Source organism: Telopea speciosissima, chromosome 11, assembly GCF_018873765.1.
Source record: "Telopea speciosissima isolate NSW1024214 ecotype Mountain lineage chromosome 11, Tspe_v1, whole genome shotgun sequence".
Classification (NCBI taxonomy): domain Eukaryota; kingdom Viridiplantae; phylum Streptophyta; class Magnoliopsida; order Proteales; family Proteaceae; genus Telopea; species Telopea speciosissima.
Genome location: NC_057926.1, coordinates 40,401,014 through 40,417,075, shown reverse-complemented (window position 1 = coordinate 40,417,075; position 16,062 = coordinate 40,401,014). Strand labels below are relative to the sequence as shown.

The window sequence follows — 16,062 nt, the reverse complement described above, 5'->3', positions numbered from 1 at the left end:
GACTACTATTAATTAGGAATATATATAATCACAGTACAGGACCTAAATCCCTAATATCTGGGCTTATAGAATTGGAAATGACAATAGAGAACTCAAAAATACTAAGCCCATGGCCCATATACTCATGCCTTGCTACCTCTCACCAGCACCATTAGCAGCCCACTAGGGTTTTCTACATCACACAGAGATTTCCTGTTTCACACACGAAGAACAGCACATAACTATAGGTATTTTGCCAAAATCGTTGGGGTAGTAATAGTAGTATGATCCCCCTACTCCTTTATTTATAACTTTGCAACATTATAAGAGAATAGTAACTCTTCCTGCACTAGCAAGAGAGTTCAAGAGAAAACAAAACAGAAAGCTTCTAGACTACTATAAATTAGAAAATAACTAATTAATCCCACTATAGAACCTAAATCCCTATTTTTGGGCTTATAGAATTGGCAATTACAATAGAGAACTCAAAATACTAAGCCCATGGCCCATATAAGCCATTGGGTATCCAAAATTAAGCCAAACTTCAACCAAGAAGTGAACCAAACCCAAAACAACAGACCCATCTTCTCTCCTTGCTGAAATTCTTCATCAAATAATACATAGACCAAAAAGAAAGAGCAAGTAAACTTAGATCTTTGAGCACATAATCCCTCCCTTTCATTTCTTGAATCGAAATCTAGTTCTGCTGAGCAGCTTCATCTCTTGAATCAAAAATCTCTCTCCAAAAATCCAAGGAATCTAGTTGAAAATTTTAGTTCCTATATTTAGTAAATATAAGTTAGTTACACTATAATTTTATATTTTAGTTAGAATTTTCAATTTGTTTTTGTTTTAACTTCATTTTAATTTACAAATTTTAAATCCAATCAGACTGAGAATAATGGATTTCAGAAAGTTAGAAATTATAACCGAATTTTCCTGGAAACACTGTTTTTTCTTGGGTTGCACCATGTCTTTTGTTAACAGGGTCAACACTTACCATCAACCAAAAGAATGTCGCCAACCTCAACATCGTCCACAAAGTCATCATAGTTTACACTAACAGTGTTCTCTGTGCTGACTCCTCTTTTAATAGTAAAATTGAATTCCTGTCCCTCCTTGAGCAAAATTGGTTGTGGCACATCTCCACTTCTAACTTCAGGGCCCTACATGAAGAACATTCCAGTGTGACAAACCATTTCTTTTATGGAGAAAAGTTAAAAAGGTACTAATAGACCTAAATGTAAAGAACATAACAAAATACTTGAAACATTATTATAATCCGAAAAGAGAATACCATTAATACACATTATTTTTTAAAAAAATAAAAATAAAAATAAAAAAGGGAGCATCAACTTGGAGCACTCCCCAATTTCACAGGATCCCAGGCCAGTGGATTGGGGTTGAACCTAACATTCAACATTTTTTGCACCAATTTGGCCACCCTAAGATTCAAACCTATGTCTTTGAATCTAGCAGACCGAGTTCTTACCATCGCACCAAGTGATGGCCAGGGTAAGGCTTAGACACATATATTCATTAAATCTTTTAAGATGGAATACAAATATTTCAAAAAGGGTATGGTTTTCAAAAAGGGTATGGTAGGATAAATTGCCACCAAGATATCATACTTAAATCACTGTTTTTTCTTCTCTTTTTTTTATAAATTTCTAGATCTCTCTTTTCAGAAGGTGCCAGCTGGAAAAGTCTTTGGAATGTTCTAACCAAGACCTGGGATCAAGTGCTTTTCTTCTCTCTCCCCCTGCTGCTGAGGCACCTGTATGATACATCCAGTAGACAGTCTAGTACAGATTAATATTGAAACACACTCCCCAACCCCCCTCCTCTTCTCTCTCTCTTTCATACCCCCTGCTGCTGAGGCACCTGTATAATACATTCAGTAGACAGTCTAGGACAGTTTACGATGGAAACACAGTCCCCACCATCCCCCCTCCCCCACCCCAAAAAAAAAAGAAGAAAAGATCTGTCTTTTCAAGATAGAATGGTATTTCTGTCACAGCCCACTGCTTTTGGCAACCCTTATCAAGGATTTAAACATTGGCTAGATAAACCAGAATCACATTCACTATAAATCCAACATGATTAAGCCAAATTCTTCTTCTGTATTTTAGGCCCACTTATCAGCTATGAATTTGATTATTGCCGCTAAATTTAGTGGCTTTTGTCTGTATTGATTATTAAGATGAAGATTTATGGGTTTTATTCTTTGTTTCTTTAGAAACCAATGAATTTGAATAAACTCACTTTGATACAAGCAACTTATCGTGGCAAATCTGATGATTTTCGTCTACCATTCAGTATTCATTATTAATGTCAAGATTGGTATTTGCCTCATAATTTCATTGTTTAAATTGTGAGAAATTTTACTATAAAGTTCCATTCCATTTAATCCATTTGGTCCAGACACATTACCTTGCAATCAAGTGTGAGATGCTCTGTACTTAATTCTTGGAAGATGTCATAACTATTTGTGCTTTTTTTTAAATGTTCCAACCATTCAGTCAAAAATGGAAATCACAGTCCACAGCATTTTTCCAGACCAAGTGAAGTATTCCTCTACGTAAAGGGCTAAAACCAGAGTTTATACCACAGGCAAAGGCAACAGACATGCAAAGATGAAAAAAGGAAAATAATCTTTCTCAATTCTTTTTTCCTCTCCACCAAATATCCAACTTTTCTACAACAGAAAAGTTAAAAAAGCAAAGACAACAAGAAGCTACAGATCCAAGGCATCCCTTGTCTTGATAGGGCTTTAATGCAAAGCCATTAAGCAACAACATGCTGCCAATCTGAAGCAAACTTCAAAGAGCCAGTGAGCCACAGATCCTAAGGAAAATAAAAATCAGTCCTCAGTCCTTGGCAAACCAAATGCTTAAACAACCTCCTTTATTAATTTGGGCTTTATGAACAGTTCAGCACCGCTTTTTTCTTCTTTATCTTGAATCCCAAGATTGGCATAATGGCTGTTATACAGTTATACTTATATCTGCTACCCAAACCCAAAAGCATCTACTTGTCAGTTGTCTGAGCTACATGAGATCTATATGAAAATAAGTGAACCTCTTTCTGATATTATGAAAATTTTACAACCACTTCCTTTCCTCCATTTTTTCCTTCATGCCTGCTGTGGGTTTTTTTTTTTAAGGGGGGATGGGATGTGACATAATTTAGACAGGAAAGAATTTCATAACTCACTGTGACCAACTGGTCACGGGTTGATGCAACGGTAAACGTTGCGCCATTGTGACCAAGTGGTCACGGGTTCAAGTCTGGAAACAGCCTCTCTGCGAAAGCAGGGGTAATGCTGCATACATTATGACCCATCCCAGACCCGCAGTGGCGGGAGCCTTGTGCACTGGGTGCGCCCTTTTTTAGAATTTCATACCTCATTAAAGGAGGCTTTATCTTAAAACAACAAGCAACATTATTGTATAAGATGAAATATTTACTTGCATCATGCAGTTAAAGGAGGCAAAACATGCAACAATGTGTAAGTGACAGTTATAGCTATTAAGGTTCAAGATTTCAGTTTTGACTTGAGGTTTTGACCCTGGACAAAACCGAATTAGACCACTGAAATGATGGTCAAAATATACCACCGAAATATGGTCCATTACGGTGAAAAAACCGAAACATTGAAGACACCTAAATTTGCAAGTCATTTCATTTCGGCAAGTGTCAAAACCGAAATATTTCGTCAAAAAATTTGGTATTTCAACCGAAATTTCGAACTATTTATGTTATGCAATATTTAGACACTGCAATATGGTTCTCTAGGAGTTAATGTAATAAAAGGTAATGCAGCAGACCAATATCCAATAGTTATGTAACAAGTAACCCAAAAGGGTGACAAAATCATGTAAGAAAGGCACATTAAAATCACTATAAACAGGATTTAAAGATGTCAGGACCTTTTTTTAAGTATTAAAAAAATATTTTCTTTTAGTTATTGCAAACATTATTGGCTTTCCCATCAGAACTCTTAGGAGGTCTTCCCTTTCATTCCCCAAGAGGCCTACAGCCTACAGCCCCTACACCTTGACCATCGTGAAAGTTTCCCACAATCGCTTGACCATACCGTTACATTAGTTAGGGATTATTTATCAAGAAGGAAAACATGAGACAGAGAAATTGTACAATCAAGGGGGGGTTTAAATGTATTGCTATATCCACTGAAGGTGAAGTATTGCCAAATATGAATGCATGTATGGGTATAACGCAAAGGAACAAAAACAGAAAGATCTTGCATACCATAGGGAAAGAAGGGGGGAGCTGGTATTTCAAGCAAGTCTACATGTTTATGAGTCATCATGCCAATTTAATGATCTCAGCTCAAGGAAACTATTTTAGGGTAGAGAGCCAGAAAACAAGATTCATGTAGCCGATGCCATTTATTCGAGATAAGACATAGTTGAGTTGAGATGATTTGTAGAGACAGAAAACAATAATATAAAAGTTGTAGGCAATGAACATACCTTGGTATCAAGCATTATGGCAATAACCTTGTCTTCAAATTGTGCATTGTATTCTTTAACCAGATCGATAGTTTTTTGGTGTGAAGCATGATCCCCATGGGACATATTTAATCGCGCCACATTCATTCCAGTTTCAGCCAATTTCCATATCATTTCACGTGTACATGTAGATGGACCAATCGTACAAACTATCTTTGTTTTTCTCTGAGCATTTTTAGTTATCCTTGTCCCTCCCAAATTAGTATTGCTTGACTGAAAGGGGGAAAAAATAGAGTTTATCTTATCCTGAACAACTTAAAAAATACCAAAATTATAAATAGAAGGGTAAAACATACAAATTTGAATAATGTACAATTCAAATCATAATGAATACACAAAACAGCACACATATCAGCAATCTCACAATGCAATTAAAAGTAACATATCCTATTCCGATGGTCAAAACAAATACTTTTATGGAATCCAAAGAAAGATGCAGAAGCATTCATAGACACCATCCACTTAGGAAACCCAACCAATGAACTATAGGGGGACAGCAGAATACCGCCGTTAAGGATGAGAACAGGGCCAGTTACACGGGGTCCCATCTCCCCACTAGGTGTTTCGTGGACCCCTTAGTCATTGAAGATTCGGGCCATTTATTCCATAGAAACATGGGCCCCATCCCAGTTGCCTTATAAAACTGGTTAATCTCTTACATGCTTCATGAGGTAGGATCAGTAAGGATTGAACAATATCTTGATATGGCTAAAATTGGAATGGAATAGACCCAATATCACATTCAACCAACTTATAATTTGACATACCTGGTGCAAAACGAGATAAAGTGGACTAATAACATATAAAAATGGAGAGGAAAATATAGGATAAGAACAATCAAAGTCCAAACGAAGGTTATTTTGGGAAAACAGAGTCAGTCTGAAACTTAAAAAGGTTAACCAAAATCAAACCCACATGCAAGCCACAACCGATAAGCCTTACTAGCCCATACTTCTAGAATAGATAAATGTGAGTGATAGATGTCCGAACACCTCATGAATCTAAATACTGTGGCTTCTTACTTTTTATGAACTGATCAAGGTTATATGAATGCAATCAATTAACCCCTGAAAATATTTTTACATGTCCCTTCAGCAGTTGCATTCATTATTCGGGGTATCGAGACAAAATCAAATAACAATGTGTATTTTAAGTTGAGCAGATCCAGCCCACATCCCCTGTTTTTCCCTTAAAAGAGATCTTGTGATTGACTGCCTCTAAAAGATGTTGTGAAGTTCCAGTCATTAAACTGGAACTAGTGGATGTCAGCCTTGAACTGTAATGCCAAAGCCAACAAATAGAATCCACCCCACTTCCATTCACTGTATAACGGTTACCTTCTAGGAACAAATGGGGAGCAGTTCTATATCCATTTAACAAAGTCAAACATGTATTTTAAAAAGCATGCCACTGACTGACTGAAGTGCATTTCAGGGAACAGGACTCAAGGGTATACATCAAGAATGGAGGCAGTTAGTCATCTCATTGAATCTCATAAGTATATTATGGATGCCCGTTTGAGTAACCATCAACTACACATTTTATGATCTCCCAATTCAACTGACAATCACATATGCCTTGCGCGTTTAACACAACAAGGACAATAATTTGTGATACCCAAAATTTTATGAGCCACTGCTGCAGCAAAGGACTATCTTCACCTCTGCATCAGCACTTATGTCAGGGCATACGAGATTACCAATTAACACGCAATAGTGAGACCTGTCAAATCTAACCACATTAATAACGAGATAACGAAGCCCATCTCCATCAGGAAACTCTACCTCAGAACACACAAAACAGTGTCATTCTGAGCCAATAACAGAAAAATGCATCTACAAACAGAGAGAAACCAGGAGAATAAGGCAAGGAGTGGATCTCTGGTCCAAAAGGATAAAAGCAAATAAGCTTCGCCTACTCCAAAAGGCCCAGTATCTTCACGAAGCAACTTAAAACCTTCTAAATTCATAACAATTTCGCGCCTTGCCACTGTGGTTCAAAAATTTCTACATCCGCTAAACCGAACACATAAATACAAAATTTTTTTTTAAAAAAAAACGTTCGATTAAAGCGAAGACTCACAAGATTCAAAGCACCGTTGACAGACCCCAAATCAACAGTCTGGTCTTTCTCCGTGGTCTTCATCGACAAAACAGGGAAGAAAGAAACCTTCCTATCACTTCTTCTTCTTGTTTGAGTCGAGAATGATGAACTCTTACTTCTCAACGAAGACAGACCATCCGAACCGTTCAAGAACGGCATTCCCATCCGGAGATTGCATTCCACAGCAGCAGCTGCTGTCGCCGTCGCCGTCGCCCCCGCCGCCGCCATTACCGATCGTAGAAGCGAGCAAGAAAACAGAGAGATGACAACAGTTTGAGACTTGAGCTTCTGCAAAGAAAGCTATTAACAAAAACCTAAAACCGCGGATCGACAGGAGTAGTAGAAGTAGCAAAGAAACAGTTTTGATGTTTTATAGCAGAGACAGAAGAGAGCAACACAACTGATATGCCCTGATTTGATCAGTGACACTTGTTCCTATTTATAGAGTCGGAGAGAGAGGGGGAAATGGCGATCGGAGCTTTGTTTGGTTATAGAAAGCAGGTACTGTTTGGTTTGTCTGTGCAAAGACAGGTGTGTCAGTGCTATATAAGCTTTGGGATTTCTCAGTTCTTCCCCAGTGTCTCTGGCGTTTCCAAATCCGAACCAATCGAAGTCACAATGGGAACGTCACGTCGTGCATTGCCGCCCCAATGATATTTATTCATTTGTATGTGTAATTATCTTTTTGCCCTCCATATTTCGTGGAATTTACAAAATAATTTTGTGGGATATGGTGTGTGTATGCACACGTGGATGGTGGGGTCAGTCGTAGCGGAGAATCCCACGAGACATTCGCATCGAAGATATCGACGGAAGGAGTTGCGTGCTTACAGCTTTGGCCGCTCAGCCCCTTACACAACGAACGGTAATCGTGTGCTGGTCAAACTTCTGACGGATGATTCACTTGGTCAAGCAAACACAAATTCTAGTTTTCTTTTTCTTTCTTCAAAAAACAGAAAAAACAATTAGAGAAATAGAAGGGCACATGGGCAGCATGAAATGACTGTCAGTGTCTTCAAAAAATTTCGCTTTCTAATGGGGTGTGGTGGTCAGTTTTTGTAGCCCTACGTTGGGGGTGTTGAGGTCATGCACTGCATGCGATCAGTGTAGCATTCTTTCTCTCAAAATTGTTTTAGATAAAATCAAAAATAGAAAATCTTTATCTGAAATGTACAAAGATTAGTGGAGCAAGATAGAGAAAACCTAGAAGCTTCTTTAGCTAATGGATGATCTATTCTAATACAGTCCCAAGATACATGCAAAAAGGAAATAAAAGAAAAACTATTACAAAGAGACAATGTGTGAATTACAACAATTTTGAACTTTGACCGTCTATCTAATGTAATGTTACCATGTTTGACTGTCTATCTAATGTAATGTTACCATGTTTGAAAAGCAAGACTTGTTTGGCAGACTATATACAGGAAAATCCATGGAAAAATATAGAGAAAGAATCCTATACAAGAGAACATTTACGGTTGAAGTCTTTTTTTTTTTTTTTTTTGGGTGTGTGTATGTGTGTGTGTTAGGCCTCACATCGAGGGCAGACAATGACCCACCAGGGGACCCACTTGGCCACACTTATTATTACACTATTACTATTACTACTATTTCAAGAAAAGTGTCAGGTAAAAGGGTCGAACTTGATCCCAACCTTCCCTAAATCTTATGCTAGACCCAATTGTCTAGCCACCTGTCACTGAGCTAGAAGCTCATCCACATATGGTTGAAGTCTTAGATCCTCGATGTATCCAGCATAAGGGGGGAAAGTCTAATACATTATAACTTATGTGATTGAAGACTTGGATTCTCAATGTATCCAACTGTCAAAGTGATTGATTCATCACCATATGTAGCAGATGATAGTCGCAGTCCAGGATTGGCTTCCAACATTGTATCTGTTGTCAAAATCATTTCTCATGGTTTAAAATCTCTCTATGATTCATGCTGATATAAGCAATCAATTATTTTTCATTTTAATACTAATAATAGCATAAATATTGTGCAACCATATGATCCAAAGCATTCCTATAGTTGCTATTTTCTTTTTCTTTTTCTTTTTTGATAGAATTATAGTTGCTATTTTCATGCTAATTCAAATAATGACATCTCAAACAATCAAGAATTAATTACATTGCAAAGGATGTCCAATACTGAACAAAAACTATGTTCCTTTATCGAGAAAGCGTCACCCAAAAATAAAGGCAAAAAAGAAAAATTAAGTGGACCTTACATCCAATTTCCTTTTTCCTTACAATCATTTTATTAGAAGATCTCTACTATTACATCTGCACCCGAGATTCTAATGGATTATCTCTAACCTCGTGACATGTAGATGGTGTTGCCATGTATGTTGGTGAGTTGTTCTCGATGATGGTCAAACCCAGCTACAAGATCATTGACTTTGACACTGGTTTGCCCGTCGAGGAGAGATTTCTCAACCGGGAGTGGAAGAAATTTATCGACGGCGACTTCACCGACTATCCTCCCAGTACAAGCCCTAAGAGCAAAGAGTACCGGAGGGAACACCCCGTGTCATGCCATATCGACACTTCGTCTCTCGATGAAGTTAGCATCGCTGTGAGAAAACTCTTTGGGGTCACGGAGGACACACCGTGACGGGTGAGGGGTAAGCTACTGACCCTATTTACTACTTGTTACTACCCTCTTGTAGCTCTGAAGGTCCGGGATAGCCTGTGGAGCTTTGACAGAAGGGTCAAGATAAGGACGTAAGCCTACTGGTCAAATTCTGCTACTCTGGTAGATTGACCCTTGTTTAATTAAAATGACATAACTCCATCATCTGAACCTCTTTTGCTTTGATTCCAATTTTTTTAGAAACTAGATTCATATATCTTCATTTTATTAGAAGAAACCATTTTTCAATTTTGCTTCCAAGTGAGCTGTAATTCCACTTCAAACCCAAATTTTCCTGCTGTTGCACTACTGGTCGATTCGGATCAACCACTTCGATAGACTAGTGTTGCTGTCATGTGTAAATTTCACACCCGATATGTGGGGCCCAATGTCTCGCATCCTGAATCATCTCCCCGCACCCAATTTGACCCGTGAGAATATTGCCCTGGCAATGTGACCATGTGGGGCCCACTTATAGGCTTAAGTGCTTAGGAATGGGCTATAGAATGTGTTTTTCTTTAAAACTAACATAGCCAAACAAACCCTAGGTCTTCTACGTATATAAACTATCTTAAACTCCATAAATCTTTCCCTGTTCATTTCGTTGAGAGGAGAAGGAGAGAAAGAGAAAGAAGGAAGAGGAAAGGGAAGAGAAGGAGACGAGAAGTGTTTGGAGAAAGCTTGGATTCCTCCATTGTGCTTGAGATCATCAAGGTAATACCCTAACCCCACGATTTTCCCCTTTCTTGAACCCTGGCTGTTCTGATTTGTATCTTTTCTGAAGTTTAAACCATAGATTTACCAATCTATTGGCCCCCATGTTAGATCCTTCATATGTATGAGCTTGGGAACCCAAACCCATGAACATGCAACCCAATCTCTTGCTGTAAATCCTTTTCTTTAAGGTTCTAGATCATGAAACACATGAATATTCAGATGTTAAAATGATATTGTGAATAGCAATGACAGCTCATGCTCCCTACATGTGAATCCCATAGTTAGAAACCCCCATGCATGTTCGATTATGAAATTTGTCATAGAAGTAACCTATATGTATTTCCTAATCATTAATTCTAGCTTTGGATTTGTAAAACTAAGCCAAAACACTGAAATCATACAAATTCTTGAGTTGTACTTGTACTGGTCGATTGCCACTGGTCCATTGGATGGACCAGTACCAATCGACCACTACCAGAAACCTTGCCCAAATGCAAGCCTGGTCAGCCCATGGCCTGTAATACCTTGTGCTAGGCCTTTTGTGTTGAACCCATGACCTTTCCCCTAAAACCCTTTCAATTTTTGTAATTGTGATCCTACTGGTCCATTGGATGGACCAATACCAATTGACCACTACAGGGATCTTGGACGTGTGTTGCCTCTGACCTATCCCAAGGTTTGGAACATCTTACTAAGAGTCACTTGTGTGATCCATGTTGTGAACCATGTCATTCCAGCCCTATTCTTGTATTTTAAGCTATGGGTTGATTGCCACTGGTCCATTGAATAGACCAGTCCAATCAACCAGTACCAACCTTGATTGAAAAACCTGACCTTAACATAGGGAATTGCTTAGAACAGTACCTAGGGACCCCCTTGGTGTGAGACCATGAATCCTTTCTAGATTTTTACTACGGCAACCCTACTGGTCCGTTGCCACTTGTCTATTGGATGGACCAATACCAATCGACCACTGCTGTTGTCTTTCCAGATTTGAGTCTGGCCTTGGTGTAAAACTTAAACCAAGGGTACCCTTGGACTCCATAGCCATTTACATATATATATAAATGCTTAATTAACCCTAGGCTATAACAACTTGCCCAGCGACGCATATCGAAGTGCTTTTGAGGATCGGCAGTCCTTTGAGCAAATAGATCTTAGCCAAAGTGAGTAGGTTTTGGGTGATTGTTTGAGTTTGTTTACATCATTAAACATATAATATTTATGTTGTTCGCATCTTTATCAAGCATGTTGCATCTTGCATTTTATCTCTTACTTGATTGATGTGATGTTGATATGGATTGTATATCCTTACTTACATTGGTTTACGGTGTCGGATGGTACTGGCATCGAAATCCTCGGAAATATGTTAACTTCTATTGCATACCATGATGATTTGTATGCGCCGTGTTGTGCTGGTACCCAGGTGTTAGATGGTATGGGACATTGATACACCTGAAATACCCCTCGACACGATAGGACTCATGTAGTATAATTGTGGTAGGTTCAGTTCCCTATGCTACGACCTTTACTAACATGGGTTTAGGTGTTGGATAACCAATACACCTGCCACCTGTGGAGTGTGAGAGAGGCCAGGCCAGGGATAGTCATTGGTTATCGGGGTTTGTCTCTGGGTGGTACTGGGGCTACGGCCGACGCGAGCCCCATGACAAAGATTGAGGTTTCACTGTGGCGATAGGCTAAGTGACTCACGGTGTCTCCCAAGTCGTTGTAGTAGCATATACCCTCGACTTAGATTTGTGTGTTAGGTGAAAAATGAACAATAATTACATGCATCATGGACTAAGAGAATTATTTATAGGTGCACTCCTCATCCCCTCACTAGTTTAGTAGAGCTAACCCCTTGTGCGTACCTTTTTAGATGTTGATGCAAGTGATGGTTGTCTAGCTGGTCTCGAGGTATAGTCCTCAGATTACGATGACATTGGTATTGAGGATCTAGAGGCAGTGACTGAGGAGCACTGTGTTGGATGTCCTTGTGTTGACTGTGCCTTTGGTGCATACTGATGGCTAGGACTTGGTCCCTTTATATTTTGTCTTTTGGGACCTTGAGCCTAGTAATAATATTATCTGTCTTACTTAAAGTTTTGTGTAGTTTCCTCATAGTCAGCTCAAGATGGAAACTATTAACTATATCTATCACTCAGTAGTTTGAACATGATGTAACTTTTATAGAAACGCTTCCGCTTATATTTCATGATCGTTGGAATATAATATTCCTTATCTTCCGCACTCTGATATTATTGTGTACTAATGTTAGTTAGTGACTGTGTATCAGGACACTGCATTCGTGATCCTGGTAGCTTGTTGGGATGACACGTGTCGTCCTAGTCACCCCTTTAATGTATTTTATTTCTTGTTGGGATGGGGGCGTGACATCTACAATTCTCAAAACTTTAATATTAATTAATTGGAAAAAAGGAACGCCACCCGGTTGTGCATTTGGGCGTGTACCTACACCGAGACACTGCTGAGCGCAAAATGACCAGCACACCCCTGCCTTTCCATGGGGGCAAGGTGGTCATTTCATATCCAATTTTGTCTGGGCGCAAGTACACTCCCAGACGCACGACTGGGTGGCGTTCTTTCTGCGTAATTCATTTTAGGAGAAAATTTTTATACAGATGATTTCAATCCCTCTTGTGTCCCCAAACTATGGTGGTCTATCAAACTAAAGAATCCCCCCCCCCTTTTTGTTTTATTTTGTCTTCCTTTAGTTGTTGGAGAAATATCCCTAAATTGGTGAGATTTTTCCTCATTCCTTTGAAAATCTAATAGAAAATTTGAATATTGCCAACAACTTTAATACTTATTTATCTTAAAGTTTCTTTTTATAAAATTTAATACATTTTTCTTTCAATATATTTTTTTTAATTTTTACTTTTTCTAATAGTATCTAAACAAATGAATGAGTTCTGAAAAATAATCGAACTTTATAATTTTATTTTATGTTCTTACTTTATTATTATTTTTTTTTATGGGAAAAAGATAAATATATTAAACTATAGAAGAAAGAATATTTAAAATGTTGTTAGAGAAAATTATCGGCTCCTGTGTTTTACAAACATAATTTATAATAGTAATAAAAACACATCTGGACTCGTCCGAAATGGAACTGTGTTGGCCAACACATTAGTTTGAAGGAGAAAGTTGAGACGATGATCGTTGAATTATGTACCATCTCCACAACAGTCTTGGATTATTATTATTTTTTTGATCAAGAGAAGGTGGAGTAATGCCTCCACCAAGCGAGATTTATATAAAAAGAGAAGAGTGTACATGACTACCCTTCAACAGAGAGAGATTTACAAGAAAAGGATGTTGGTGTATCCACCACACCTAAGAGAACTTCGAAACTGCAACCCATTTAGCTAGAATATGGGCTTCCCTATTTACATTCCTATGAATGAATTGAAAAGAAATGCTAACAAAATAAACACATAAGGAACTGATGTCATAACTATCGAGTGCATAGCCCAGTTTGGTGCAGCAACAGATTTGTTTAAACAAGAAATTACACTCAAGAAGTCAAATAAATAAAAGAGATTATTTATTTCTTATTCAATGTACTCTTTCTCCCTTACCCCCCCCCCCCTTTTTATTTTTTTTTTGTCCTTACCAATGAACATGGTCTAGGGTAAAACTACTTGACAATAAAAGTTTATTCCATGTAGTTGACCTAATTATAACAAAACAAACTAAAATAAGGTAATGAGTCTGATAAATAAATTAACTTATATGCCTAAAAACCCCAAGTTCATGCAACTGCACCTTATTTATTCTTATATGTAGTTGAAATTTGAAAGAAAAAAACAAGAATCTTTTTCAACATGAATATCTTTTATTATTATAAGAAGGGAGAAGGTTTCCCACAATGCCATTGTCGGGATGAAACAAAACATCACACCAATGGTGATCCTGAAAAATGTATCATTCACATGGATTCATGGAACCACATGTTCAAAGCAAAAGACATAAAATAATAGAAAAGCCCGATGTAAAAGGGCAATTGCACTATAAAGTTAAGTTAAAGAACATATGGATTATTTACAAATACTACCTTAAAAAGCATGGAGAATAGTCAATCCACATGCTAACATCTCCACAAGCATGGAAAAAATCCAATCCCATGCTTTAAACCCATTGGTTGGAAAATGATCATTCTAATGGATCAATCCACAAGTCCACTCAATTAAAACACTAAGTATATATCCCATTGAAATTTAAAAAAATAAGAAAGTTGTTTTCTTTTTTAATTGAGATTAAAAATAAGAAAAATAAAAAAATTCAACAATGAAACTTGAAGAACATTTCATTAAACTTGATCCAAGATTTTTACCTTTTAAGGGTACACTATATTTTGGGTTGAAGTGATGAAGTGCTATCAACTGGAGTAAAAGTACGTTTCATTGTCAAATAATAAAATATAAAAGAAGCTTCTTAATGGGGTTTCGATTCAATATAAAGTGATATGAGAAATATGTAGCCCTTATGCATACCTAGGGGCTAATGGGAGCATGTGTGGCAGCATCAACAAGACAATCATTATCGCCTTTCATAGGGGGCGGTGTGGTCATTCCCCCCTCCCCACGTGTCTGGGCATTCAGGGTACACTCCCCTGCACAAAGAACAATGCTCCTAGTTTAAATTACCTATTAAACTATGAGTTATTTCACTCATTTGTTTCACTTTAATTTAATGATGAAAATTATATTATTTCACTTTATAGCTTATACGCAACCAAATGAATCACGGTATTAATTTTCATAATTCCGATCAACTGATATGGATTTGTCAGTTTTTTTCCATTGATAAAAACCTGTTTAATTCCATGTGGATCATACCATGCTAAATCCAGGGATGCAAGGTTCCTACATTTAAGGTTGAAGTCAAACCCATTTCTGTGTCTCCCTAACTTAACCTCCTAGGATTGGAGAGGTATAATTGGAGATGATTACAATTAGGGAGAAAGAACGCTGCCTAGTTGTGCAAAATGACTGTCATGCCCCCAGGCAGCGTTCTCTTTCCCTAACATAATTCTTGCAACTATTATAACATCTCCTACGTCTCCACTATTTCCTCCGATTATATTTTTTTTAACTTTTCACCACCAAGATACATTGTTTATCTCTTTGTGTGAACAAATCTAAGAACAGTAAAATATGAGTTGATTCTAGAATTGGGGATTCTGCTTAGTTGATTGCCAATAATTGAGAGAAAGGGTATATAATTGATGGAAAAAAAACATTGTCAGGCTGCATAGCATACACTAGCACCTGCGTGGCTTCCTAAGGGGGGAGAGAGAGAGTTACTGTGCCTTTTCCTATCGGGCTTTTGCATTATTCTAAGAAAAGTAGTGATATACCAAAACTACGAGTCTCACCCATATTAGGATTTATTCAACTGCTTTCTAGTGGAATCATACTCTTTTTTTTGGGGGGGGGGAATCATACTTCTATTGTATGTGAGTCTCATTAATGACTCAGGGGATATATTGTCTAACCTTACTCTCAATCAATTTAGGTTTCTTTCCTATTTGCATGCCTTTGTGCTTCCTTCCATCATGCCCTAAATAAATGCAAAAGCCCTTATAGAAAACAATTTTGATACCTATATTTTGTCATTACTCATTACTACATTTGGAGCCTCACATATTTCTCTACACCCTCATTCATTGCAGATGCCTAAACGTCTTTTAATTGTTCAAAATATTTCATAAAAATGTGTTATTAACCATTTTTTTTTATTGGGATTGAGTTTCCTAGTTGGCTGTGTAGCATATGCTAGCACCTTCAATGTTTGTCTCTCTCCTCCCACAATAGGGGGGCAGATATGTTATTTCATGAGAGAGATGAGAGAGATAAGACACAAGAGGTGCTAATATAGTGTACACAATCGGACAACATTCATTCTCCCTTCTTTATTTTATGGGAAAAAGAATGCTACCGTGTTCCGTGGTTCTTGTGCCCAGACATAAGAGCAAACAAAATTACCGTTGAGCCCCCAGTGAAATAAAAATCCGGTCCAAATAGATGCCCCTACATGCGCTCTCATTGGCCTCCTGTGCTGG

At 37.8% G+C, this 16,062-nt stretch overlaps 1 protein-coding gene across 2 annotated transcripts in view; it reads right to left on the bottom strand.

The window, feature by feature from the left end:
- The window catches only part of LOC122646334 (pyruvate kinase isozyme G, chloroplastic), a 34,993-nt gene extending 28,145 nt beyond the window's left edge, over positions 1-6,848 (bottom strand). For both annotated transcript variants that reach the window (XM_043839870.1, XM_043839871.1), the window contains exons 1-3: positions 6,597-6,848; positions 4,476-4,727; positions 980-1,145 (exon numbers count right to left, since the gene is read on the bottom strand). In XM_043839870.1, the coding sequence (XP_043695805.1) occupies positions 980-1,145; positions 4,476-4,727; positions 6,597-6,845 (667 nt within the window). In that variant the 5' untranslated portion in view covers positions 6,846-6,848. The remainder of the gene's footprint in view (positions 1-979; positions 1,146-4,475; positions 4,728-6,596) is intronic.
- Between the last annotated feature and the right edge of the window lie 9,214 nt (positions 6,849-16,062).